This window comes from Pseudophryne corroboree, chromosome 7 (assembly GCF_028390025.1).
Source record: "Pseudophryne corroboree isolate aPseCor3 chromosome 7, aPseCor3.hap2, whole genome shotgun sequence".
NCBI classification, from domain to species: domain Eukaryota; kingdom Metazoa; phylum Chordata; class Amphibia; order Anura; family Myobatrachidae; genus Pseudophryne; species Pseudophryne corroboree.
The window spans coordinates 336,958,745-336,983,692 of NC_086450.1; the positions used below are offsets into that span (position 1 = coordinate 336,958,745).

General features: G+C 45.7%; 1 protein-coding gene across 1 annotated transcript; it reads left to right on the plus strand.

Annotated features, from left to right (window-relative positions):
* The first annotated feature begins 4,219 nt into the window (after positions 1-4,219).
* LOC134943649 (putative nuclease HARBI1) lies at positions 4,220-24,239 on the plus strand. The gene is made up of 3 exons (XM_063932375.1): positions 4,220-4,549; positions 21,095-21,830; positions 22,595-24,239. Exons 1-3 carry the CDS (start codon positions 4,487-4,489, stop codon positions 22,699-22,701), a joined length of 906 nt encoding a protein of 301 aa, XP_063788445.1. The 5' UTR covers positions 4,220-4,486; the 3' UTR covers positions 22,702-24,239.
* The last annotated feature ends 709 nt before the right edge of the window (positions 24,240-24,948 follow it).

Below are 24,948 nucleotides of genomic sequence, written 5' to 3' on the forward strand. Positions count from 1 at the left end.
ACTGTCACTGCATATGATTCTCTCAACATTGATAGAATGGTGGAGGATTATATGAGTGACCGCATCCAAGTAGGCACGTCACACAGTCCGTACTTATACTGGCAGGAAAAAGAGGCAATTTGGAGGCCCTTGCACAAACTGGCTTTATTCTACCTAAGTTGCCCTCCCACAAGTGTGTACTCCGAAAGAGTGTTTAGTGCCGCCGCTCACCTTGTCAGCAATCGGCGTACGAGGTTACATCCAGAAAATGTGGAGAAGATGATGTTCATTAAAATGAATTATAATCAATTCCTCCGCGGAGACATTGACCAGCAGCAATTGCCTCCACAAAGTACACAGGGAGCTGAGATGGTGGATTCCAGTGGGGACGAATTGATAATCTGTGAGGAGGGGGATGTACACGGTGATATATCGGAGGGTGAAGATGAGGTGGACATCTTGCCTCTGTAGAGCCAGTTTGTGCAAGGAGAGATTAATTGCTTCTTTTTGGGGGGGGGTCCAAACCAACCCGTCATATCAGTCACAGTCGTGTGGCAGACCCTGTCACTGAAATGATGGGTTGGTTAAAGTGTGCATGTCCTGTTTTGTTTATACAACATAAGGGTGGGTGGGAGGGCCCAAGGATAATTCCATCTTGCACCTCTTTTTTCTTTTCTTTTTCTTTGCATCATGTGCTGATTGGGGAGGGTTTTTTGGAAGGGACATCCTGCGTGACACTGCAGTGCCACTCCTAAATGGGCCCGGTGTTTGTGTCGGCCACTAGGGTCGCTAATCTTACTCACACAGCTACCTCATTGCGCCTCTTTTTTTCTTTGCGTCATGTGCTGTTTGGGGAGGGTTTTTTGGAAGGGACATCCTGCGTGACACTGCAGTGCCACTCCTAGATGGGCCCGGTGTTTGTGTCGGCCACTAGGGTCGCTAATCTTACTCACACAGTCAGCTACCTCATTGCGCCTCTTTTTTTCTTTGCGTCATGTGCTGTTTGGGGAGGGTTTTTTGGAAGGGCCATCCTGCGTGACACTGCAGTGCCACTCCTAGATGGGCCCGGTGTTTGTGTCGGCCACTAGGGTCGCTAATCTTACTCACACAGTCAGCTACCTCATTGCGCCTCTTTTTTTCTTTGCGTCATGTGCTGTTTGGGGAGGGTTTTTTGGAAGGGCCATCCTGCGTGACACTGCAGTGCCACTCCTAGATGGGCCCGGTGTTTGTGTCGGCCACTAGGGTCGCTAATCTTACTCACACAGCTACCTCATTGCGCCTCTTTTTTTCTTTGCGTCATGTGCTGTTTGGGGAGGGTTTTTTGGAAGGGACATCCTGCGTGACACTGCAGTGCCACTCCTAGATGGGCCCGGTGTTTGTGTCGGCCACTAGGGTCGCTTATCTTACTCACACAGCGACCTCGGTGCAAATTTTAGGACTAAAAATAATATTGTGAGGTGTGAGGTATTCAGAATAGACTGAAAATGAGTGTAAATTATGGTTTTTGAGGTTAATAATACTTTGGGATCAAAATGACCCCCAAATTCTATGATTTAAGCTGTTTTTTAGTGTTTTTGGAAAAAAACACCCGAATCCAAAACACACCCGAATCCGACAAAAAAAATTCGGTGAGGTTTTGCCAAAACGCGTTCGAACCCAAAACACGGCCGCGGAACCGAACCCAAAACCAAAACACAAAACCCGAAAAATGTCAGGCGCTCATCTCTAGCCTAAACACAAGCCTCAATTGCCTTTGAGGCAGCTATAGTAGGTCTATGGACAGCCCTTGTAGGTAAGTAAATAGACTTCAGGCAACCTTCAATACACCGGAGGTGGATTTACCCATTTATTAAAGATGTCCTCAGGCAAAGGATAACGAGTTAATGCCCTTTTTGAGACAGGTAACTTTCTACCTGGAGTATTCCAGGGTTTCTGTCTGATGTCCAATAAATGATCAGAATGGGGTAATACGGCTTTAACCATGTTCTGTCTATATAACTTAGCAGTTTTCTTTGCACTAGTAGTAGATTCCTCCTCCTCAGTGAGTTGGAGGATATGCTTAATAGCATCTATCAGTGCAGGGACATCAACAGTTAAAGGAGCCTCATCTGCAGCACCAGAATCTGTGTCAGATTGGGCTGTATGCTCCCCCTCTTTAGATGAAAAAGCAGAAAGGATAGCAGATTGAGAGGAAGAAGTGGCCTGCTTAGAGCCACGTGTGTACCCAGAGGGAGCTTTCTGTCTAGCCAGATTCTGGTTTAAAATCTGTAGCTGGTTAGAGAAATTATCCGCCATGGCAGATTAACCATAGGGACCATTTGGGAAGGCAGTGCCATTTGCGGACACACAGGGGGCGCCAGGCGCTCTACCAGGCTACCCAACAATGAGGTGAAAGCTGCCCACGGAGGCTCCTGTACAGGGACAGGAGCTGCAGACTGACTGGGAGTTGTATAACAGAGACTATCATGTAACATGTCCTCCTCAGTTAACCTGGCTGAGCACACTCTGCATGATCCTAATACAAGGGCTTCAGCCTGTTTGTGGCCCTTTTTGCTAGACATAATAGTACGGAGCAGCAAAGTAGACTTACACAGTGCAAGTACAAATAAACAGATAAAGGTATAATGTAACACAGATATAAACATACAGATAAACACTGTAAAGACTGCAATTCTAACCAAAATGCACCTAGCCCAGGGTATAGAATATCAGAGACAGATATCTGGGATATATGAACATGAAAGCCAGGCAGTAGATAAAGGCACTCAGTCACATGCAATGCAGTATACAAATGGTTATATCACAGCACAGCCCTGAGACTGGAGGATAATGCAGGAAACTCGCACAAATTTAACTGCAATGAACACTTATTTTCACTAGCACTGCCTTATGATACGGGTAAGATACTTAAGTGTATGTAAAAAAACAGCCCTGTTCAGGCATTTTTGCAGAGAGGCATGTCCTGCCTCTCGGAGACCTGCTGCTGCTTGTACTGCTAATGGCTGTCCAGGCTTCGGTGAGGGAGGAGGAAGGAGTGTAACAGCCCAAGGGCAGGAAAATCTACTTGAGATGGTGCCCTGGGCCGGGGGATGGGCTACAGGTCAAGCAACGCCTCCCCTATGCTGGACTTCCACCCCAGGTTCTATGGAGCCTTTTTAAAACAGGTATTAATAGACCTGACCTGTGCTCCTAACGCCCTGGTGCTCTAGTGGGGTCCCTGCACGGTGACAGTGTCCACGCCAGCGCCACGGTCTAACTCTCTAGACTGCGGACAGAACGTGATTTCAACCTTGCCTGCCCCCCGGTGACAGTCACGCGATCCCGGGAAGCATCTCTCTAATAAGTGTCTTGTGCTGTGAACATTCCCACCGCAAGTAACTGGGCAAGCCAGCTGGAGTATGCAGCGCCACATGGAGGGTGATAGATCTGCAGCGCTGAAGTCTCTCAAACTTACAGCGCTGCCAGCCCTTGTTGAAAAGTTCATTCTGTAAAGCTTTCAGGGCTGCCTGCGCAGCCCTCCTGTTTAGTGACCTGTTACTGCAGGCACGAACTACAAACCTGAGCTCACAGTTATAGAGGAGGGCCCCAATGCATCCTGGGACAGCTAAAGCTTTAACCTGTTGGTACCCTGGATCTATCTCTACACCCCGATGTTTCCCTGTGGAAACCCTATGTACCCTGCTGCAGAAATACATTTTTTTTTATATTTTTGCTATGATGTTGTGGGTGTCCAATACAGTATTAAATGATGCATCTAAAGTGTAATGGGGGATGGGTTGGGCATGGGAAACTAACAGTAAAATCCTGACACATTTAGGATAAGTACTTTACCCTTTCCTCTAACCCTACCTACCCACAGCCTAGTCCTCACGGTTAGGTCTAAAACCAAGTTGGAGAAGGGACCTCTGATGTCACCAGGGTTAGAAGCCACGTCACCAGGGGGAGGAGCCATGGCCGAACAGGGTACCCGAAATGTATGCTCGCCACGCTTCGAGCCACCAGGTTACTAAAGGGAGTAGTTGGTGGCATGGATAGAAGAACTAGCCTGCTGGCGTAGCTCCTTCCCCTCGTGTCATGGCTCCTCCCCTTGATGTCAGAGGTCTGTTAGCCCACTTGATTCTAGCATCTACCTAATCCTCACCTCTTGCAGCCTAACCCTCCCCCTAGTGCCTAACCCAAACATTCCCACACCACGGTGTAACACAGAGCCAGATTAAAGGGGGGGGGGGGGGCATGGGGAATCTGTAACCCTGGCCCCCTTATCTCAGGCAGCCCCCCGACCAGAGCATAGTACACCAAAGCACTATAGTACCGAGTGTGTGTGACTTAATTGTCTCCAATCAATCTCTTGCCCCGTCAGTCTCCTAGACTCCTCTCCTGCAGTGCACTCTGAGGGATGTACTTCTTTCCTTTTCAGCTGTCATTAGCTGCCTTCTCCCAAAACTCCAATTCCCAGCATCCCCCGTATCTGGCTTCCCTCAGGTTGGCTGGGAGTGGCTGATAGTTGATGAATGCACAGCCCAACAGCATCATGAACACATCTCTGAACAGCACAACCCCTGCTCAAATTGTAAGTACATTTGTGACACAACTACTATCAACCCCATTTAATGCATGTGAGTGCATTTGTGCATGCGTGTGTGTATATGTATGCATATGCAGTAATGTATGCACGTTATCTGTGTCTATATCTACATACACTGGTTATTTCATTATATTATTGTTCTATATAGAAAGGTCACATTCGGAGGGTTCTTAATTTCACAGCAGACATTAGGGGTAAGTTTACTAAGATGGGAATTCTATTTAAGATGGGATGTTGCCCATAGCAACCAATCAGATTCCATTTATTATCTTCTAAAAGGTGCTAGATAAATGAGAAGTAGAATCTGATTGGTTGCTATGGGCAACACCCCATCTTAAATCAAACTCCCATCTTAGTAAATTTACCCCTAGGTCTTTACTGCACCCTCTGTATGTTATGCATCCACCTGGCTCTATAGGAACTCTGCAGGACAATTATAGAAGAGTACAATGTGGGATAACTGTGCATTGTGAGTACATACTGTACTTAATTCATTCTGCACATCTGTAGAAACTGAACCCCATCTGACTCTCCTTCACTGCTATATTACATGCTATTTGCTCAGTGTGGTGGTGAACTGACTAATCCTCCTGACATTTCACTCTGTATTCTATATTATTAGTATTGTAAGTATGTATGATATAACATGCACCCACATACACAGGTCCATGTAGTGTGTCAGTTTAATAGTTGACTACCTCAATCCACAAGATGTGCTGTACAGTACTGTACATTCCATTGTCCATTTATGCCTCCTGCTCCCTGTATTGTTTATTAATATTAGTATTGATATATTTCTTCTGATGCATAATTTAGCCCCCTGTAAAGGGGAGGAAATGGTGTGAGTGAAGGAGCAGGGATGATTAAAGAGTGGATGATTCTGGGGTGTGAGAGAAAGAGCGGGATGATGGAGAAGAGCAGTGCTTAAAGTGGTCCTAGAGAGGTGGTGGAACTCACCGCCCTGCCCACGGTGCCCATGTAATAAAGGTATTGCGTGCGCAGCAAAAGGGGTTGTGGTCTAAAAGAGAAAGGGGCGTGGTCACACAATAGTAAATAATGCCCACAGTAGTAGCATCCAAGTGGAAATTTTGAAGTGGGGGTATGGAAAAGTGAAGGCTGTAATTATGTGCGCGCCTTAGGCGCGCGCGTTCCTGAAAGGGGGCGTGGCCACTCAAAAGGTGGAAAGTCCTTCAGTGAAGTTTACCACACTATATACCCATTATACACATTATGTACCACAATAGTAGGACACCTTACTGGTGCCCCTTTCACATTATAACACACAGTATGAGCCGAAATTCACATTATACCCAACTATCTGAGCCGAAGTTCACATTATAGCACACAATATGAGCCGAAATTCACATTATAGCACGAAGAATGAGCCAAAATTCACATTATAGCACATGGTATGAGCCGAAATTCACATTATAGCACACGGTATGAGCCATAATTCACATTATAGCACAAGGTATGAGCCAAAATTCACATTATAGCAAACAGTATGAGCCAAAATTCACATTATAGCAAACAGTATGAGCCAAAATTCACATTATAGCACACAGAATGAGCCGAAATTCATATTATAGCACACGGTATGAGCCGATGACAGCAGGGACAGGGAGAGTGACAGCAGGGACAGTGAGAGAGAGGGACAGCAAGGGCATACAGTAGGGACTAGGGAGAGAGAAAGGTAGCAGGGTAAGATTACCTGTTTAGCAGTGGCGGTGGTCTGCGGTGCGGTGGATGAGTAGGCTGTGGTAGGCGTGGGGTGGAGGAGGCTGTGGGCCTTAGAGATAGTGTGGAGGAGGCTGTGGGCGTGCAGAGGTCCGAGGGCAGGGCAGCAGAGGAGGCTGAGGGCGGCTGCAGCGGATCTGGGACCAGGTTGGCTTTATTATCCCTGCCACCGCATCGAGCTACTGTGACCACGGCGCTAATATTTCAAAACTGCCGCAGACCGGCAGCCAATCAGTGACAGATTTGAACTAGTAGCACCGCGGTCACTGAAGCTCGATGCGGCGGCAGGGATAATAAACATAACATAGTAACATAGTATCTGAGGTTGAAAAAAGACAATTGTCCATCGAGTTCAACCTATTTGTGGTCTCCTATGCATGATGATTTGACTAAAATTTCTGACTGATGCTGCTGTCAGCCGTTGCATTTTATCCCTATTTATAGTAACTATAATGCATGACTATGCACCATACCCCTGGATATCCTTATCCATTAGGAATTTATCTAACCCATTCTTAAAGTTGTTGACAGATTCCGCCATTACAACTCCCTCGGGCAGGGAATTCCAAACACGTATTGTCCTTACCGTGAAAAAGCCTTTACGCTGTATTGTGCGGAATCTCCTCTCCTCTAACCTGAGCGAGTGTCCACGAGTCCTCTGTGTTGATCTAACCAAAAACAGGTCCCGCGCAAGCTCTGTGTATTGTCCCCTTATATATTTGTAGATGTTGATCATATCCCCTCTTAGTCTCCGCTTTTCCAATGTAAACATGCCTAGTCTTTCAAGCCTTTCCTTGTATTCCATCGTCTCCATGCCCTTAATTAGTTTGGTCGCCCTCCTCTGTACCTTTTCAAGCTCCAGGATATCCTTTTTGTAGTACGGTGCCCAGAATTGTACACAGTATTCAAGGTGTGGCCTCACTAGTGATTTATATAACGGGAGTATAATACTCTCGTCCCTAGCATCAATACCCCGGTTTTATGCATGCTAATATCTTATTAGCCTTCTTTGCTGCAGTCCTACTTTGGGTACTACTGCTTAGCTTGCTATCTATGAGGACACCTAAGTCCTTTTCCAGTACAGAATCCCCTAATTTTACCCCATTTAGTAGGTAGGTGTAATTTTTGTTCTTGTTACCACAGTGCATTACCTTACACTTGTCTGTGTTGAAGCGCATTCTCCATTTGGCTGCCCATGCTTCTAATTTAACTAAGTCGTTCTGAAGAGACTCGGCATCCTCCTCTGTATTTATAGCCTTACACAATTTGGTATCATCTGCAAAAATTTACACCATACTCTCTAGACCTTCTGTTAGGTCGTTAATGAAAATATTGAACAATAGTGGTCCTAATACTGAGCCTTGCGGCACACCACTTAGCACTTCAGTCCAAGTTGAAAAAGATCCATTAACCACAACGCGCTGCTCCCTATTATCTAACCAGTTTTTGACCCAAGTGCATATTGTGCTTCCTAGCCATGATTCTTGTAGCTTGTAGATAAGTCTCATGTGTGGTACAGTATCGAACGCTTTGGCAAAGTCTAAAAAGATTACATCCACGTCTTTACCCTGATCTAGGTTTGCGCTTACTGTTTCATAAAAGCCAAGTAAGTTGGTTTGACAGGATCTGTCCTTCATAAACCCATGTTGATTCCTTCTAATGACCTTATTGACTTCAAGGAACTTCTGAATACTATCTCTTAGAATACCTTCCAATACTTTCCCCACTATAGATGTAAGACTAACTGGTCTATAATTACCTGGTTCAGCTTTACTTCCCTTTTTGAATATAGGCACTACTTCCGCTATACGCCAGTCTTTGGGAACCATACCTGATATAACTGAATCCTTAAAGATCAAAGATAGTGGTTTTGCCAGTTCAGAGTGAAGCTCCATTAGAACCCTTGGGTGAATACCATCGGGCCCTGGTGATTTATTAATCTTTAAATGTTTTAATCGGTCACAGACTACTTCCTCGCTTAAATAAGTACCTATCAGTGGGATATTCTCATTGAGATTGTGTGTTAGTCCCTGAATTGGGTCCTCTCTAGTGAATACTGTTGAAAAAAACTCATTTAGTGTGTCCGCTATGTCATTATCATTTTTGCTTAAGACTCCCAACTTGTCTTTTAAAGGGCCTATACTCTCCTTCTTTAATCTCTTGCTATTAATGTATTTAAAGAATTTTTTGGGATTCGCTTTGCTTTCTTTTGCTACTAGTTTTTCAGTTTCTACTTTAGCCGCTCTTATTTCCTTTTTGCAAATTTTGTTACATTCCTTATAGTGCTGAAATGACTCTGCTTCCCCGTCAGATTTGTATTTTATAAATGCTCGCCTTTTCTTACCCATAAATTCCTTAATCTTTTTGTTAAGCCACATCGGTTTATGATTTTTATTCCTTTTTTTGCTGCTCATAGGAATAAATTTGAGTGTATTTTTAGCTAGCAGGAATTTTAGTACCTCCCATTTCTCCGTAGTATTTTTTCCCAAAAACAAACCTTCCCATTCAATATCCCTGAAAAATACCCTCATCTTTTCAAAATTTGCTTTGCTAAAGTTTAGAGTCCTAGTTGAGCCAGTATAGGGCTGTTTATGGAAACTGATATTGAATGTGACCATATTGTAGTCGCTGTTTCCTATGGGTTCCCCTACTATAATACCTGATACCAAATCCCCATTGTTTGTTAATACCAGGTCTAAGATTGCATTGTACCTAGTTGGTTCCTCAATTAGTTGGACTAAGTAGTTATCATTAAGTGTGTTTAAAAACATATTTCCCCTAGCAGTATCACATGAATCGTTTTTCCAGTTTATCTCTGGATAGTTAAAATCTCCCATCACTACTATATCTTCTACTCCTGCTGCTCTTTCAATTTGCTTTAGTAACAATTCCTCATCAGATTCGTTGATACCAGGCGGCCTATAGCATACACCCAATACTAACTTTTTTATTCCTTTTTCCCCGCATGCAATTTCTACCCATGTCTCGACAGTGTCTACAGTCCCCTCCTGAATATCTTCCCGTATATCAGGTTTTAAAAACGGCTTTACGTAAAGACACACCCCTCCACCCTTTTTATTTAGTCTGTCTCTCCTAAACAGTGTATAGCCCTCTAGATTGACTGTCCAATCATGAGATTCATCCCACCAAGTTTCAGTAATGCCTATAATATCATACTGTTTGCTTGCTGCAAGTATTTCTAGTTCACCCTTTTTACCAGTAATGCTTCTGGCGTTTACATACATACAACTAAGATAAGTATTTTCCCTTGCGTTAGGGACATCTTTCACCTTATGTAGCAATGATGACCTGTAATCGTCATTGATTAGTGCTTTGGTAAAATCTCTTTTAGTACCCACGTTAGTAACCTTACCGCCTGCTCTTACCCTCCCCCCAACTTCTCCCCCATTTCGTTTACTACCGCCATCCCCACTATTCTCACTGCATGACCCGTAGTTTCTAGCTAAACCCTCCCCCCAGGCTCCTAGTTTAAAATCTCCTCCAACCTTCTAACCATCCTTCCCCCCAGCACCGCTGCCCCCTCCTCAGTCAGGTGCAATCCGTCACAACAAAAGAGATGGCGCCTGACTGAGAAGTCCGCCCAGTGTTCCAGGAACACAAACCCCTCTTTCCTGCACCAATCCCTAAGCCACACATTTACCTCCCTAATCTCCCTCTGCCTCCCTGGACTAGCGCGTGGCACAGGTAATAATTCAGAGAATATTACCTAAGATGTCCTTGCCTTCAGTTTCTTTCCTAAGTCCCTATAGTCTTTCTTAAGGACATCCCACCTTCCGCTAACTTTGTCATTGGGGCCAACGTGCACCAAGACCGCCGGGTCTTTCCCAGCCCCTCCCAACAATCTATCTACCCGGTCTGCGATGTGCCGTACCCGAGCACCCGGGAGACAACAGACTGTACGGCGATCACGGTCCCGGTAGCAGATTGCCCTATCTGCCGTCCTGATGATAGAATCCCCTACCACCACCATCTGACTAGGTACCTCACTATCTTTTATCCCAACCGCGCCAGAAGGACCGCTCCTCTGGATGCTAGAGGGAGCAGTCTCCTCCGGCACCGTCATTTCTTCACTATCATCCTCCGATTCCTCGTCCAATCGGGCAAATTTGTTCGGGTTTGATAGTTCGGAGATGTCGAGCCTCCCCCTCTTTTTCTTCCTTCTAACTGTGACCCAACTGGCTACCTGATCATCATCCTCTTCTACCAGTGACCCCTCCCGCAACTCCACCGTTCTGTCTAAACTATGCTCGAGATTGTGAATCTCCCTCAGTCGCGTAACGGTTTGCTCTAGATCAGTTACCTGGGTTTCCAGGGCAACCGTTCGCACACACCTCGTGCAGATGTAATCACACTGGGCCGGCCTGGTCCCAGATCCGCTGCAGCTGGGAGTCTGGAAAAAGGGCTTCCAGTGCGGCGGCGATGGTAGGGACGGAGGGTGGACCGGGAGCTCAGCTTCTTTGTCGGCCCTGCAGTGCTCGAAAAAGTGACGGTATAACATACCGTTGTATACCGGCCCAATTTGAGCACTGGTAGCCTGCCGTAATACACATACAGTAATGACCACAGCAGTAGCACCCCTTATATAATGCCCATAGTAGTAGTGCCCCTTATGCAATGCCCGCAATATTAGTGCCCCTTATGTCCCCAGGAGTGGTGCCCCTTATGAAGTGCCCCCTTTACAATGCCCTCATTAGTAGTGCACCCCATCAGTAATGCCCTTAATGGTAATCCCTGTGGTAATGCCCCCAATCATTTAGCCCATTGTAGTTTAGCCCCAGTAGTTATGCCCCCACTGGTAATGCCCCTGCAGTTATGACCCCTGTAGTTTATTCCCCCTCTTTAGTTTAGCCTCCCAGTGGTAATGCCCCCAGTAGTTTAGCCCCCAGTGGTAATGCCCCCTGCAGTTGTGCCCCCAGTTGTTTAGCCCCCATGTAGTTTGCCCCAATAGATAACCCCCGTTAGTAATGCCCCCAATAGTTTGCCCCCTTGTAGTAATGCCCCCCTGTAGTTTGACCCCTGTAGTTATGCCCCCAATAGTAATGCAGCCAATAGTTTAACCCCCCTGTAGTTTGCCCCCTTGTAGTATTGCCCCTGTAGTTATGTCCCCAGTAGTAATGCCCTGGCCCCAGTAGTAATGCCCCTTTGTAGCTTGCCCCCTGTAGTTTGCCCCCCCAGTAGTAATGCCCCAGTAGTTTGCCCCTTTGTAGTTTGCCCCCAGTAGCTTTCCCCACAGTAGAAGTGCCGCTAGTACACATATGTGGGGGGGAAACACCATACTCCCCAAGCCCCGCTCCTGTCGCAGTCCTCTCGGCTTCCGCTCCTCGGCACTATGGGAGAAATGTTATGACATCTCACTTTAACCCCTGGAGAAGAGGATGTTGCTGGGTGTGAAAGAAGGAGTTGGGAGGAGAAGAGGATGTTGCTGGGGTGTGGATGATGCATGCCCTCCAACTGTACCTTTTTGGCAGGTACAGTACCATTTTTTATGGTCTGTACCAATTTTTGGCTCTCCAAATTTCCATTAAAAGTGACCACGCCCCTTACCCATGACCACGCCCCTTTTCCTGATTTGTACCGGTTTTTATATGTAAAATAGTAAATAGTTAGCAAGTGCGCTGTCAACAGCAGCTGGTAGGGGAGGGTCAAACCCCTTAAATATGACAGAAAATAAGATTTTACTCACCGGTAAATCTATTTCTCGTAGTCCGTAGTGGATGCTGGGGACTCCGTAAGGACCATGGGGAATAGCGGCTCCGCAGGAGACTGGGCACAGCTAAGAAAGATTTAGGACTACCTGGTGTGCACTGGCTCCTCCCACTATGACCCTCCTCCAGACTTCAGTAAGGATACTGTGCCCGGAAGAGCTGACACAATAAGGAAGGATTTTGAATCCCGGGTAAGACTCATACCAGCCACACCAATCACACCGTATAACTCGTGATAATATACCCAGTTAACAGTATGAACACAACAGAGCCTCTCAAAGGATGGCTCAACAATAACCCTTGTAGTTAACAATAACTATATACAAGTATTGCAGACAGTCCGCACTTGGGACGGGCGCCCAGCATCCACTACGGACTACGAGAAATAGATTTACCGGTGAGTAAAATCTTATTTTCTCTGACGTCCTAGTGGATGCTGGGGACTCCGTAAGGACCATGGGGATTATACCAAAGCTCCCAAACGGGCGGGAGAGTGCGGATGACTCTGCAGCACCGAATGAGAGAACTCAAGGTCCTCCTCAACCAGGGTATCAAATTTGTAGAATTTTGCAAACGTGTTTGCCCCTGACCAAGTAGCAGCTCGGCAAAGTTGTAAAGCCGAGACCCCTCGGGCAGCCGCCCAAGAAGAGCCCACTTTCCTCGTGGAATGGGCTTTTACAGATTTAGGCTGCGGCAGGCCAGCCACCGAATGCGCAAGCTGAATTGTGCTACAAATCCAGCGAGCAATAGTCTGCTTTGAAGCAGGAGCACCCATCTTGTTTGGTGCATACAGGATAAATAGCGAGTCAGTCTTCCTGACTCCAGCCGTCCTGGAAACATAAATTTTCAAGGCCCTGACTACGTCCAGTAACTTGGAGTCCTCCAAGTCCCTAGTAGCCGCAGGCACCACGATAGGTTGGTTCAAGTGAAAAGCGGATACCACCTTAGGAAGAAACTGGGGACGAGTCCTCAATTCTGCCCTATCCATATGGAAAATCAAATAGGGGCTTTTACATGACAAAGCCGCCAATTCTGACACACGCCTTGCCGAAGCCAAGGCCAAAAGCATGACCACTTTCCACGTGAGATATTTTAAATCCACGGTTTTGAGTGGCTCAAACCAATGTGACTTTAGGAAACCCAACACCACGTTGAGGTCCCACGGTGCCACTGGAGGCACAAAAGGAGGCTGAATATGCAGCACTCCCTTGACAAATGTCTGAACTTCAGGCAGTGAAGCCAGTTCTTTTTGGAAGAAAATCGACAGAGCCGAAATCTGGACCTTAATGGAACCCAGTTTTAGGCCCATAGTCACCCCTGACTGTAGGAAGTGCAGAAATCGACCTAGCTGGAATTCCTCCGTTGGGGCCTTCCTGGCCTCACACCACGCAACATATTTTCGCCATATGTGGTGATAATGTTGTACGGTTACATCTTTTCTAGCTTTAATAAGCGAAGGAATGACTTCCTCCGGAATACCCTTTTCTTTTAGGATCCGGTGTTCAACCGCCATGCCGTTAAACGCAGCCGCGGTAAGTCTTGGAACAGACAGGGCCCCTGCAGCAGCAGGTCCTGTCTGAGCGGCAGAGGCCATGGGTCCTCTGAGATTAATTCTTGAAGTTCCGGGTACCAAGACCTTCTTGGTCAATCTGGAACAATGAGAATAGTTCTTACTCCTCTTTTCTTTATTATCCTCAGTACCTTGGGTATGAGAGGAAGAGGAGGGAACACATAAACCGACCGGTACACCCACGGTGTCACTAGAGCGTCCACAGCTATCGCCTGAGGGTCTCTTGACCTGGCGCAATATTTTTCTAGCTTTTTGTTTAAGCGGGACGCCATCATGTCCACCTGTGGCTTTTCCCAACGGTTTACAATCAGTTGGAAGACTTCTGGATGAAGTCCCCACTCTCCCGGGTGGAGGTCGTGCCTGCTGAGGATGTCTGCTTCCCAGTTGTCCACTCCCGGAATGAACACTGCTGACAGTGCTAACACGTGATTTTCCGCCCATCGGAGAATCCTTGTGGCTTCTGCCATCGCCGTCCTGCTTCTTGTGCCGCCCTGTCGATTTACATGGGCGACTGCCGTGATGTTGTCTGACTGGATCAGAACCGGCTGGTTTTGAAGCAGGGGCTTTGCTTGACTTAGGGCATTGTAAATGGCCCTCAGTTCCAGAACATTTATGTATAGGGAAGTCTCCTGACTTGACCAAAGTCCTTAGAGGTTTCTTCCCCGTGTGACTGCACCCCAGCCCCGAAGGCTGGCATCCGTGGTCACTAGGACCCAGTCCTGTATGCCGAATCTGCGGCCCTCTCTGAGATGAGCACTCTGCAGCCACCACAGCAGAGACACCCTGGTCCTTGGAGACAGGGTTATCAACCGATGCATTTGAAGATGCGATCCGGACCATTGGTCCAACAGGTCCCACTGAAAGGTTCTGGCATGGAACCTGCCGAATGGAATCGCTTCGTAGGAAGCTACCATCTTTCCCAGGACTCGCGTGCAATGATGCACCGACACCTGTTTTGGTTTCAGGAGGCCTCTCACTAGAGATGACAGCTCCTTGGCTTTCTCCTCTGGGAGAAACACTTTTTTCTGGACTGTGTCCAGAAACATCCCCAGGAACAGTAGATGTGTCGCCGGAACCAGCTGAGACTTTGGAATATTCAGAATCCAACCGTGGTGGTGTAGCACCTCCTGAGATAATACTACGCCGACCAACAACTGCTCTCTGGACCTCGCCCTTATCAGGAGATCGTCCAAGTATGGGATAATTAAAACTCCCTTTTTCCGAAGGAGTATCATCATTTCGGCCTTTACCTTGGTAAATACCCTCGGTGCCGTGGACAGGCCGAACGGCAACGTCTGGAATTGGTAATGACAATCCTGTACCACAAATCTGAGGTACTCCTGGTGAGGATGGTAAATGGGGACATGCAGGTAAGCATCCTTGATGTCCAGAGATACCATGTAATCTCCCTCTTCCAGGCTTGCAATAACCGCCCTGAGCGATTCCATCTTGAACTTGAATTTTCTTAAATATGTGTTCAAGGATTTCAAATTTAAAATGGGTCTCACCGAACCGTCCGCTTTCGGTACCACAAACATTGTGGAATAGTAACCCCGTCCGTGTTGAAGTAGGGGCACCTTGACTATCACCTGCTGGGAATACAGCTTGTGAATTGCCTCTAACACAGCCTCCCTTTCTGAAGGAGTCGTTGGTAAGGCAGATTTGAGGAAACGGCGGGGGGGGGGGGATGTCTCGAATTCCAGCCTGTACCCCTGAGATACCACTTGAAGGATCCAGGGATCTACCTGTGAGCGAGCCCACTGATTGCTCAAGTTTTTGAGACGGCCCCCCACCGTACCTGGCTCCGCCTGCTGAGCCCCAGCGTCATGCGGCGGACTTAGCAGAAGAAGCGGGGGAGGACTTTTGTTCCTGGGAAGTGGCTGTATGCTGCAGCTTTTATCCCCTACCTCTGCCTCTGGGCAGAAAGGACGCGCCTCTACCCCGTCTGCTCTTTTGGGGGCGAAAGGACTGCACCTGATAATACGGTGCTCTCTTTGGTTGTGAGGGGACATGTGGCAAAAATGCTGACTTCCCAGCTGTTGCTGTGGACACTAAGTCTGAAAGACCATCCCCGAACAACTCCTCACCCTTATAAGGCAAAACTTCCATGTGCCTTTTAGAATCTGCATCACCTGTCCACTGCCGGGTCCATAACCCTCTCCTGGCACAAATGGACAGTGCACTTATTTTTGATGCCAGCCGGCAAATATCCCTCTGTGCATCTCTTATGTAAAAGACAGCGTCTTTAATATGCTCTACGTTTAGCAATATAGTGTCCCTGTCTAGGGTGTCAATGTTTTCTGACAGGGAGTCTGACCATGCAGCTGCAGCACTGCACATCCATGCTGAGGCAATAGCTGGTCTCAGTACAATACCAGTGTTTGTGTATATATAGCTTTCTAGAGAGCCTCCTGCTTTCTGTCAGCAGGTTCCTTTAGGGCGGCCGTATCCTGGGACGGCAGTGCCACCTTTTTTGATAAGCACGTAAGTGCTTTATCCACCCTAGGGGGTGTTTCCCAACGTGACCTATCCTCTGGCGGGAAAGGGTACGCCATTAGTAATTTTTTTGAAATTACCAATTTTTTATCGGGGGAAGCCCAAGCTAGTTCACACACTTCATTCAATTCTTCAGAAGGGGGAAAAACTACTGGTAGTTTTTTCTCCCCAAACATAATACCCTTTTTTGTGGTACCTGGGGTCACCTCAGAAATGTGTAAAACATTTTTCCTTGCCTCAATCATATAACGAGTGGCCCTATTGGACATTACATTAGTCTCTTCGTCGTCGACACTGGTATCAGTATCCGTGTCGACATCTGTGTCTGCCATCTGAGGTAGCGGGCGTTTTAGAGCCCCTGATTACTTTTGAGACGTCTGGGCAGGCACGGGCTGAGAAGCCGGCTGCCCCGCATTTGGCATGTCGTCAAATTTTTTATGTAAGGAGTCGACACTTTCGCGTAATTCCTTCCACAAGTCCATCCACTCCGGTGTCTGCCCCGCAGGGGGTGACAACACATTTATAGGCACCTGCTCCTCCTCCACATAAGTCTCCTCATCAAACATGTCGACACAGCCGTACCGACACACCGCACACACACAGGGAATGCTCTGACAGAAGACAGGACCCCACAAAGCCCTTTGGGGAGACAGAGAGAGAGTATGCCAGCACACACCAGAGCGCTGTATAAATCAGGGATTAACTAAATTATATCCCCTTATAGCTGCTATATGTATATTGCGCCTAAATTTAGTGCCCCCCCCCCCCCCTCTCTTTTTTACCCTTTTCTGTAGTGTAGACTGCAGGGGAGAGCCAGGGAGCTTCCTTCCAGCGGAGCTGTGAGGGAGAAATGGCGCCAGTGTGCTGAGGGAGATAGCCCCGCCCCTTTTTCGGCTGACTTTTCTCCCGCTTTTTTATGGATTCTGGCAGGGGTATTTATCACATATATAGCCTCTGGGGCTATATATTGTGATATATTTGCCAGCCAAGGTGTATTTATTGCTTCTCAGGGCGCCCCCCACCCCCCAGCGCCCTGCACCCTCAGTGACCGGAGTGTGAAGTGTGTATTAGGAGCAATGGCGCACAGCTGGAGTGCTGTGCGCTACCTTGGTGAAGACTGATGTCTTCTGCCGCCGATTTTCCGGATTCTTCTTGCTTCTGGCTCTGTAAGGGGGCCGGCGGCGCGGCTCCGGGACCGAACACCAATGGCCGGTTCCATGCGGTCGATCCCTCTGGAGCTAATGGTGTCCAGTAGCCTAAGAAGCCCAAGCTACCACCAGTTAGGTAGGTTCGCTTCTTCTCCCCTTAGTCCCTCGCTGCAGTGAGTCTGTTGCCAGCAGATCTCACTGTAAAATAAAAAACCTAAAATATACTTTCTCTCTAGGAGCTCAGGAGAGCCCCTAGTGTGCATCCAGCTCAGCCGGGCACAGGATTCTAACTGAAGTCTGGAGGAGGGTCATAGTGGGAGGAGCCAGTGCACACCAGGTAGTCCTAAATCTTTCTTAGCTGTGCCCAGTCTCCTGCGGAGCCGCTATTCCCCATGGTCCTTACGGAGTCCCCAGCATCCACTAGGACGTCAGAGAAAAGAATATATAAACCAGCGCTGGCTGTCTCATGTACAAAAAATGCTAAAAGTAGGACGGTTTGTTTTATAAAAGAATTAATAAAGTTTATTACATGAATACATTTCATAACATGATGGGTATAAACACATTAGATAAAAGATTAGTACCACCTATGGCATGTATTTTGGGGTATATAGTTGTTAGTCCACTGAGAAATGGATTGTAGGACTCCAATAGTGTTCGGCTAGGACAACTTCCAATCAAATTAGACATAGTCACTATATGCAGTGTTAATTACCAGTATGGATGATCCCTTGATGGTGAGTCAGCCTTAGGAAGAGTCCATTTGTTAGCTAAAGGGAAAGGCTGGCAATATGCTGCAGGGTGATCCCAATTGATGGAACAATGGCCCTCATTCCGAGTTGTTCGCTCGCTAGCTGATTTTAGCAGCATTGCACACGCTAGGCCGCCGCCCTCTGGGATTGTATTGTAGCTTAGCAGAATTGCGAACGAAAGATTAGCAGAATTGCGAATAAATAATTCTTAGCAGTTTCTGAGTAGCTCGAGACTTACTCCTACACTGCGATCAGCTCAGCCCGTTTCGTTCCTGGTTTGACGTCACAAACACGCCCTGCGTTCGGCCAGCTACTCCCCCGTTTCTCCAGACACTCCCGCGTTTTTCCCTGACACGCCTGCGTTTTTTAGCCAACGACGGGAAAACGCTGAGTTGCCGCCCAGAAACGCCCCTTTCCTGTCAATCATTTACCGAACACCAGTGCGACTGAAAAGCGCTGCAGACGCTACAGCAAAACAGCTAAGTTTTTAGTAAAATAACTAAGAGCATGCGCTCTGCGTACCATGCGCAGTAAGCGACTAATCGCAGTGTAGCGAAAATCGGCAACGAGCGAACAACTCGGAATGACCCCCAATGTCCAAAGATGGTGCCGATATGGAGACCGGATTCCCAAATATGGCTCAGTGAATAGTGTAAGTCCCAAAACGGTGGTGGGTGGATGATAAGCTCAACGCGTTTCACTGGTTAAAATGAATGTCTAGCTTCCTCAGGAGCATAAGGTGTGTGTGCAATGAGACCTCCTTATATACCCACCTCTAAAATATAATTGATAACAGCTGTGTTACATTCATCAGCTTAATAAAACAAACCTTCCAGAAAATTATATAAAGAGTGTTAGGAGACAATCCCTCTTGGTATATATTTAAATAAATGCAACATTTTCATAAAAACGAGTCTAATAGATTGTTTTGGTTTAATAAAGAAGGTATGTAAACCTAGATTCAAAATGTCATGTGACCGCATTAGGTCACATGATCGGAGGAGTTTCTGTTCTTATTGGCGCACAGGGGTTCTACGTTGTGATGTGACGTCGCGGTCATTTGATCTTGAATGCGCAACGTCACAGTCACATGATCGCATTCACACAGGGACATAGAGAGAAGACCCATTGGTTCTTTATCGACATGTGACTCGGGACATCGTCTCATCTGGTCTAAAGGAATGTTTATATTCCCTCACAGTCACCGCCCACTAAGTTTAATATTTGTCATTTATTATTTGTTATGTCTTAATGAGGGGACGCAAACTAAATAGGAAGCGTAACCTCATTATATAATACACAATTTGTCCCGCCTCCTGTGGCCTAGTGTCGAGCCCACAGACTATGGGCTAGTCACCTGACCAGGAAGAATATCTGAGTCCTGGTAAACTTTGTCTAGGTTGAGTTGTTGTCATGGATACTGATACATTGGACCAAAAGTAAGTATGTCATATAAAATGTTAAACGGGTTGATCACCAGATATTCTTTGAAATAATAAAACAATTTAAATGAGAAACTTGATTGAACGGAGTACCTTTATCCACATTTAAATATATATTATCCATAATGTGTTATGAAATCAACATATCGTATTGCTGTTAAATAATATATTTAGCAGAACAATCGGTCTCTCAAAAGTTTTGATGGTGATTGGCATTTCAAGCCAATAGGTCTTCTTTTCAACGCATCCCGCCGCTGACCCGCGCTGCTCACGAAGACCTCCCACCCACCGGGCAACCTGTGTCCATTAGACGCTGCTGCTGAGGCCCCCGTCCTCCCTCTCCCCTGCAGCGAAGCCTTGTCTCCTTCCAGCTGCAAGGGGCAGGAGTAGGATCCCGTGGACCTCATAGCACATGTCAACTTTTGTGTCTGGGAGGTGACCGAATCCGCCACAAACAATCTCCTGCAGACCATCACTGATTGCTGATCACCCGTCCTCGTATAGAGATACTAATTGTATATGTTAGTACATATGCGCTGTGCATCTTTGCCATGACCGACGATGATCCGTGATCAGTATTATTACATTCATACATCCACACCCTTCGCTGCCCACTGCTGCGATGCCAATCGCATATCGCATATATTGTAGTTTATGCATTTAAGATCGCAATGCAATGTCGGAGCACCCCCACATAACGTGGGCAGGATGTACTAAAGGAAAAATGTGATAAAACCCACATAAGCCCATAGGCTTCTTACCACCGGCCGCCACACCCGCCGCAATGCTGACCCCCCCCCCCCGGCATACCTTCATACCCTGCAGCATACCGCAAGGTAATCTCCTCCTTCCCCTAGCAACACATCCGGAGGACCTAACGGGTGCAGGGGGAGGCGCCGGGGACAGCCTGCTGCTGCTACCCGGCATGCGGGCAGTGTGAAGACCCCTGGGACGTGACGGAGGCACCCCGCACACCACCTCACTTTTTGCGGGGGGCCTCCGTCACCGTATTGCATTGTTGATCGCATATGTTAGTACATATGCGATCAACATTGCTGCGGTAGGAGGCGAGGGGCGTGTGGGGGGGCCTCCTTCACGTACATCGCTGCCCTTGCCGCCTATCGCAGCGTTGTAGATTGCGTATGTACTAACATATGCGATCAACATCGCAATGTGGTGATGGAGGCCCCCCAATAAAGTGTGAGGTGAGGTGGTTTGCGGGTGGTCTCATTCACCCTCGTGGGCTCTCTCTCTCTGCAGCTTCTGTGAACAAGGCAGCAGGCTGTCCCCGTCGCATCCTCCTCCCCCCTGCACCCAGAAGGACCTCCAGCAGTGTTGCTAGGGGGAGAAATATATAAAACAGGACCTGGGCTGCCATAATGGGAGGTATGCTGGGGGAAGGCTGATCGGCGTGAAAGGCACGGGGTGGAGGAGTCCGCGTACAAATGCGAATAGCATTGCTGCGGTAGGCGGCGATCAGTTATAGTACATCCCGCTCAGTCATTTGTGGATTAACAGGTAACTGCGATTTGCCTCCAAATATGGATGTGTAGTCAAATTTTATGTCAATATTCTGTCATAACAGTCCCAAGAGCAGAAATCTTGATTGTAAAAAGAACTTTTTCTATATTTAATTTGTTTTTTTTTCTACATTTCTAGATGCCGCTAAGCATTCGTATTTTGAGAGTAGACCTGTCAATAATACTTGCAAGGGAAAATTGTCGATCTAGCGCATCTTCAAAGCGTCACCTTGTGAATGGAAATAGATTACGAATATCCAGAATCTTTCTCAAAATGAAGAAGTTCGCTGGCTTAAGAGAATCCAAAGTAATTAAAAGGTACAGACTCCCCAGCACAGCCATATTAGGACTCTATTCTAAAATTAGACAGGAGTTAACTCCCAAAACCAAAAGAAGCAGAGCCATTACTGGAATTACAAAACTGTTAGCCACTTTACACTTTTTGGCATCTGGAACTTTCCAAAGCACAGTGTCAGATGTTGGGGGAATTAGCCAATCAGCTTTTAGTTGTTTCTTCAAAAAAGTTTTGGATGCTATACTTAAACATACTCAGGAATATATATATTTTCCCATAAATTCAAGTGAAAATATACAAATTAAAAAGGACTTCTACGATATTGCACGGTTTCCCAATGTGATTGGTGCCATCGACTGCACGGATATCAATTTCACTCCGTCGCACAATATGGATGAGATTTGCCGTAATAGGAAAAATTTTCATTCAATGAATATGCAGGTAGTTTGTGACTCCAAATCAAGAATATTGAATGTATTCGCCGTTTTCCCAGGAGGCACACATGACTCATATATTCTCTGTCATTCTGCACTATTTGAACGTTTTGAAAACAATGAGATGTGTGATGGCTGGCTGCTGGGTAAGTGATAAGGTATAATCGGGTTATGTTGAAACTTGCAACACTGAGGGGTATATTCATTTGAAGTCGAATCCATTCCGACATTCACTTTTCAAAATGGATCCGATCATGGGCTATTCAATGTCCTCTCAATTCAACTTTTAAAAAAAGTAAATTTGAGATGCAGGAGGGGGAGACGGGGGGAGAACCGCAGGCAGATGGGGGAAAGCAGCGCTACAGCAGCAGCTAGATAGCCGCAGCTTACGCGCTGCCCCCCCCCCCCCCCCCCCGCCTCTCCCCGTCCTTGCATCACATCTGCTGCTCACGGCAGCGTCCAGCCTGCTCCAGCAAGCGAGGTCTCGCTTGCTGGAGCCGGGTGGATCCTGCTGTGAGCGGCGGCTAGACACATCCTCCAGCTCGGCTCCCCCGTCTGCTCACTGCTCCTCCCGTCTCCGGCACTGCACTCCCCAACTGACTTAGACTTTTTTTAAAAGTCGAATTGAGATGTTCAAAATGGGGACCAAAACCTCTCGATTTTGGCCCTGTTTTCAAAACAAGCACGCGGATGGGCAGCTATTTCGCCGATCCACGTGCAATTTCGACAAGTCAAATTCCTCGACTTGTTGAATAATTTGGGGCTATAATGAATAGGTCGGAACCCCTTCCGTCCTAAAAAAGTCAAGTAATGCTGTCTTTTAGATAGACAGTAGCTTTCGACTTCAATTGAATATACTCCTAAATATGGTTAGATTAAGGTCAGCTATGTTTACTCTTATTCTGCACAGGTGACTCTGGATATGGCTGTAGACCGTGGTTGTTGACTCCATTCTCCAAGCCTAAAGGAAGAGCTAAAAAAAATACAACAGATCTCATATATCAACTCGCGCAGTAATTGAAAGGTGTTTTGAACTTTTAAAATCTAGGTTTTGTTGTCTTTCAAAATCAGGGGGAGCCTTGCAATATTCGGCTGCCAAAGTGTGCAAAATTTTTACAACATGTTGTATTTTGCATAATATCTGCCTCACCTTTGACTTACCCTTCAATCGTAAAGAAATTAGTGGTGCGGAAGTAAATCCTGTATTGGAAGATTACGTTCCTGTTAATACTACACAGGGGAATTTAGTCCAGGCAAATTTAATATCAAATTATTTCTGTTGATGCTCTGCATTTAATGGGGATTCAATTGTTTAGTTGTGGTCCCTATCTAAACAGATTTATTAAAAATTGATATTCCTATAGAAGCTGAGCCCTCGCAAGAGCTTAACGTTCAACATTTTAGACATCTGGAATTATTAGAATTTAGTAGTCTCCAAGGGGTTTATTCATGAAGCATTGGAATCTGTGTATCAGTGAGTCAGTGGAGAAAATCCAATCATCATTGAAGTCACATTTATAATTTGCATATTATAAAAGTAAACTGAGCAGCTGTATGCTATCCATGGTCAACTTTTACACTGACTCACTTCTCCACACGTTTCACCTCGTCATGAATAGACCCACATTTTTCAAACATATACAGATATTAAAAATAAATGTTATTATAAAAAATACAAAGTGGGTCCAGATTAAATAGTTATGTGCAAAATAGTTTGTTCAGTAAGAATCTCTGTATATTAAGTCATCCGATACTCAATTTACATAATAACTAATGACTAGCCAATCAAGAACCCTTTCAAGGCTACAGTGTGTGATTTACACTTTCACAAAGTAAAAGGATGCCATTTCAAAAAAGAATCCTTGGTTCAGAAATGGTCTCCGGCAGGTGACCATTATTGGGTTCTCCTCCTCATGCTAAAGCAGTGATAGGTCATTGGGATTTCAATCAGAATATATCTTCAGAGTGTTCACATATTCTCGTTAATCAATGCAAATTGTTGCCAGGGTGAATAAAGAATAATACCAGATATTTTTATTTTTTTTACTTTCACATGTTTTATTGTTTTTAAAATGCATTTCACAATAAACAGTTTGTACATAAACAGATTTTGTAGATATACCCAACGCTTGTCCAGCACTTTAATAGCAAGATTACTTAGTGAAATGATGCCTGAAGAAGCTTCGAATTGTAGTTTAACAATTGCCAGAGGGTAATTAAAGTTAACAGTTTTATATTCCCTTATGCAATTTTGCTAAATAGCTTGCATTAATGTTTGTAGCTCTGCCATAAATACTACATTGTAAATGTAGCTCTGTGTCAGTTCAACAATCTGTACTACCCTGTCAATCCGGTATGTGTTTATGTCGTATTCCAAAAATTAATCCTCAGTTCACATACATATAAATACATATTACAATATTAAGGCAAAAAAAGAAGTTGGTGTTGGACATATTAAAGTAGATGTAAATATGTTTTTCATATACTTGTATGTATTGTCTAAACTTTTATGCATCTCAGTTTACAGAATTCAGTAATGTTTTTGAAAATGCGTTGGCTGTTAATATTAATATGCTAACTAGGAAAACATTATACTTAGTATATTTTTAAATAGAATTTTTTAATCATCTTTTTTTTTTTTTTACCCCTTAATAGCTTGTAGTATTAGCGCATTCCATGTTGTTAACTTATAAAACTCCGATGACACACATTATAATCATATGGTTGTAGGAGTTACTGTGGTGAGCCCACCTTTTTAAATAAACTAAGTTCACTATTTTCTCAACTTTTGTCACTTATGTTTGTATGTATCAGTTTTTAACCTCTATATTTTGCTGTATGTGTCCTACAGTAGGGACTGTGTTAATAGTAATAAAAAGCAATAAAAGTTACGTTTTATCATAACAATTAATTCTACAAATTTGATTTGTGCACCCGACCTATCAACCGCTTCTTCAGTTCTCTTACCTTTGCAACTTATAAAACGGGTATGGTTTGTTATGTCTACACCACTTCGGTCGACATTCTTTAGTTCGTGCATTATTGGTCGACATGCATTTGGACAAGAGTATTATTTAGTCGCCATGGTCATTTGGTCGAAATACCGTAGGTCAACATGACAAAAGCTCAACATGGTGTTTTTTTAAATTTTTTGCTGTCCTATTCTTCCTGAAGTGTCGGGGTAACCCAATTAGAGCACTGTGTCCCCTCACATGGCTCCTTTAACATCACCATGCTTCAGGGAAGGTATCTCGCTATGCTTAG

Coding starts and splice junctions, on each gene's coding strand:
- LOC134943649 (XM_063932375.1), top strand. CDS start 4,487: ATGAATGCACAGCCCAACAGCATCATGAACACATCTCTGAACAGCACA. Junction 4,550..21,094: donor GCACAACCCCTGCTCAAATT/GTAAGTACATTT, acceptor CTACATTTCTAG/ATGCCGCTAAGCATTCGTAT. Junction 21,831..22,594: donor GTGTGATGGCTGGCTGCTGG/GTAAGTGATAAG, acceptor TATTCTGCACAG/GTGACTCTGGATATGGCTGT.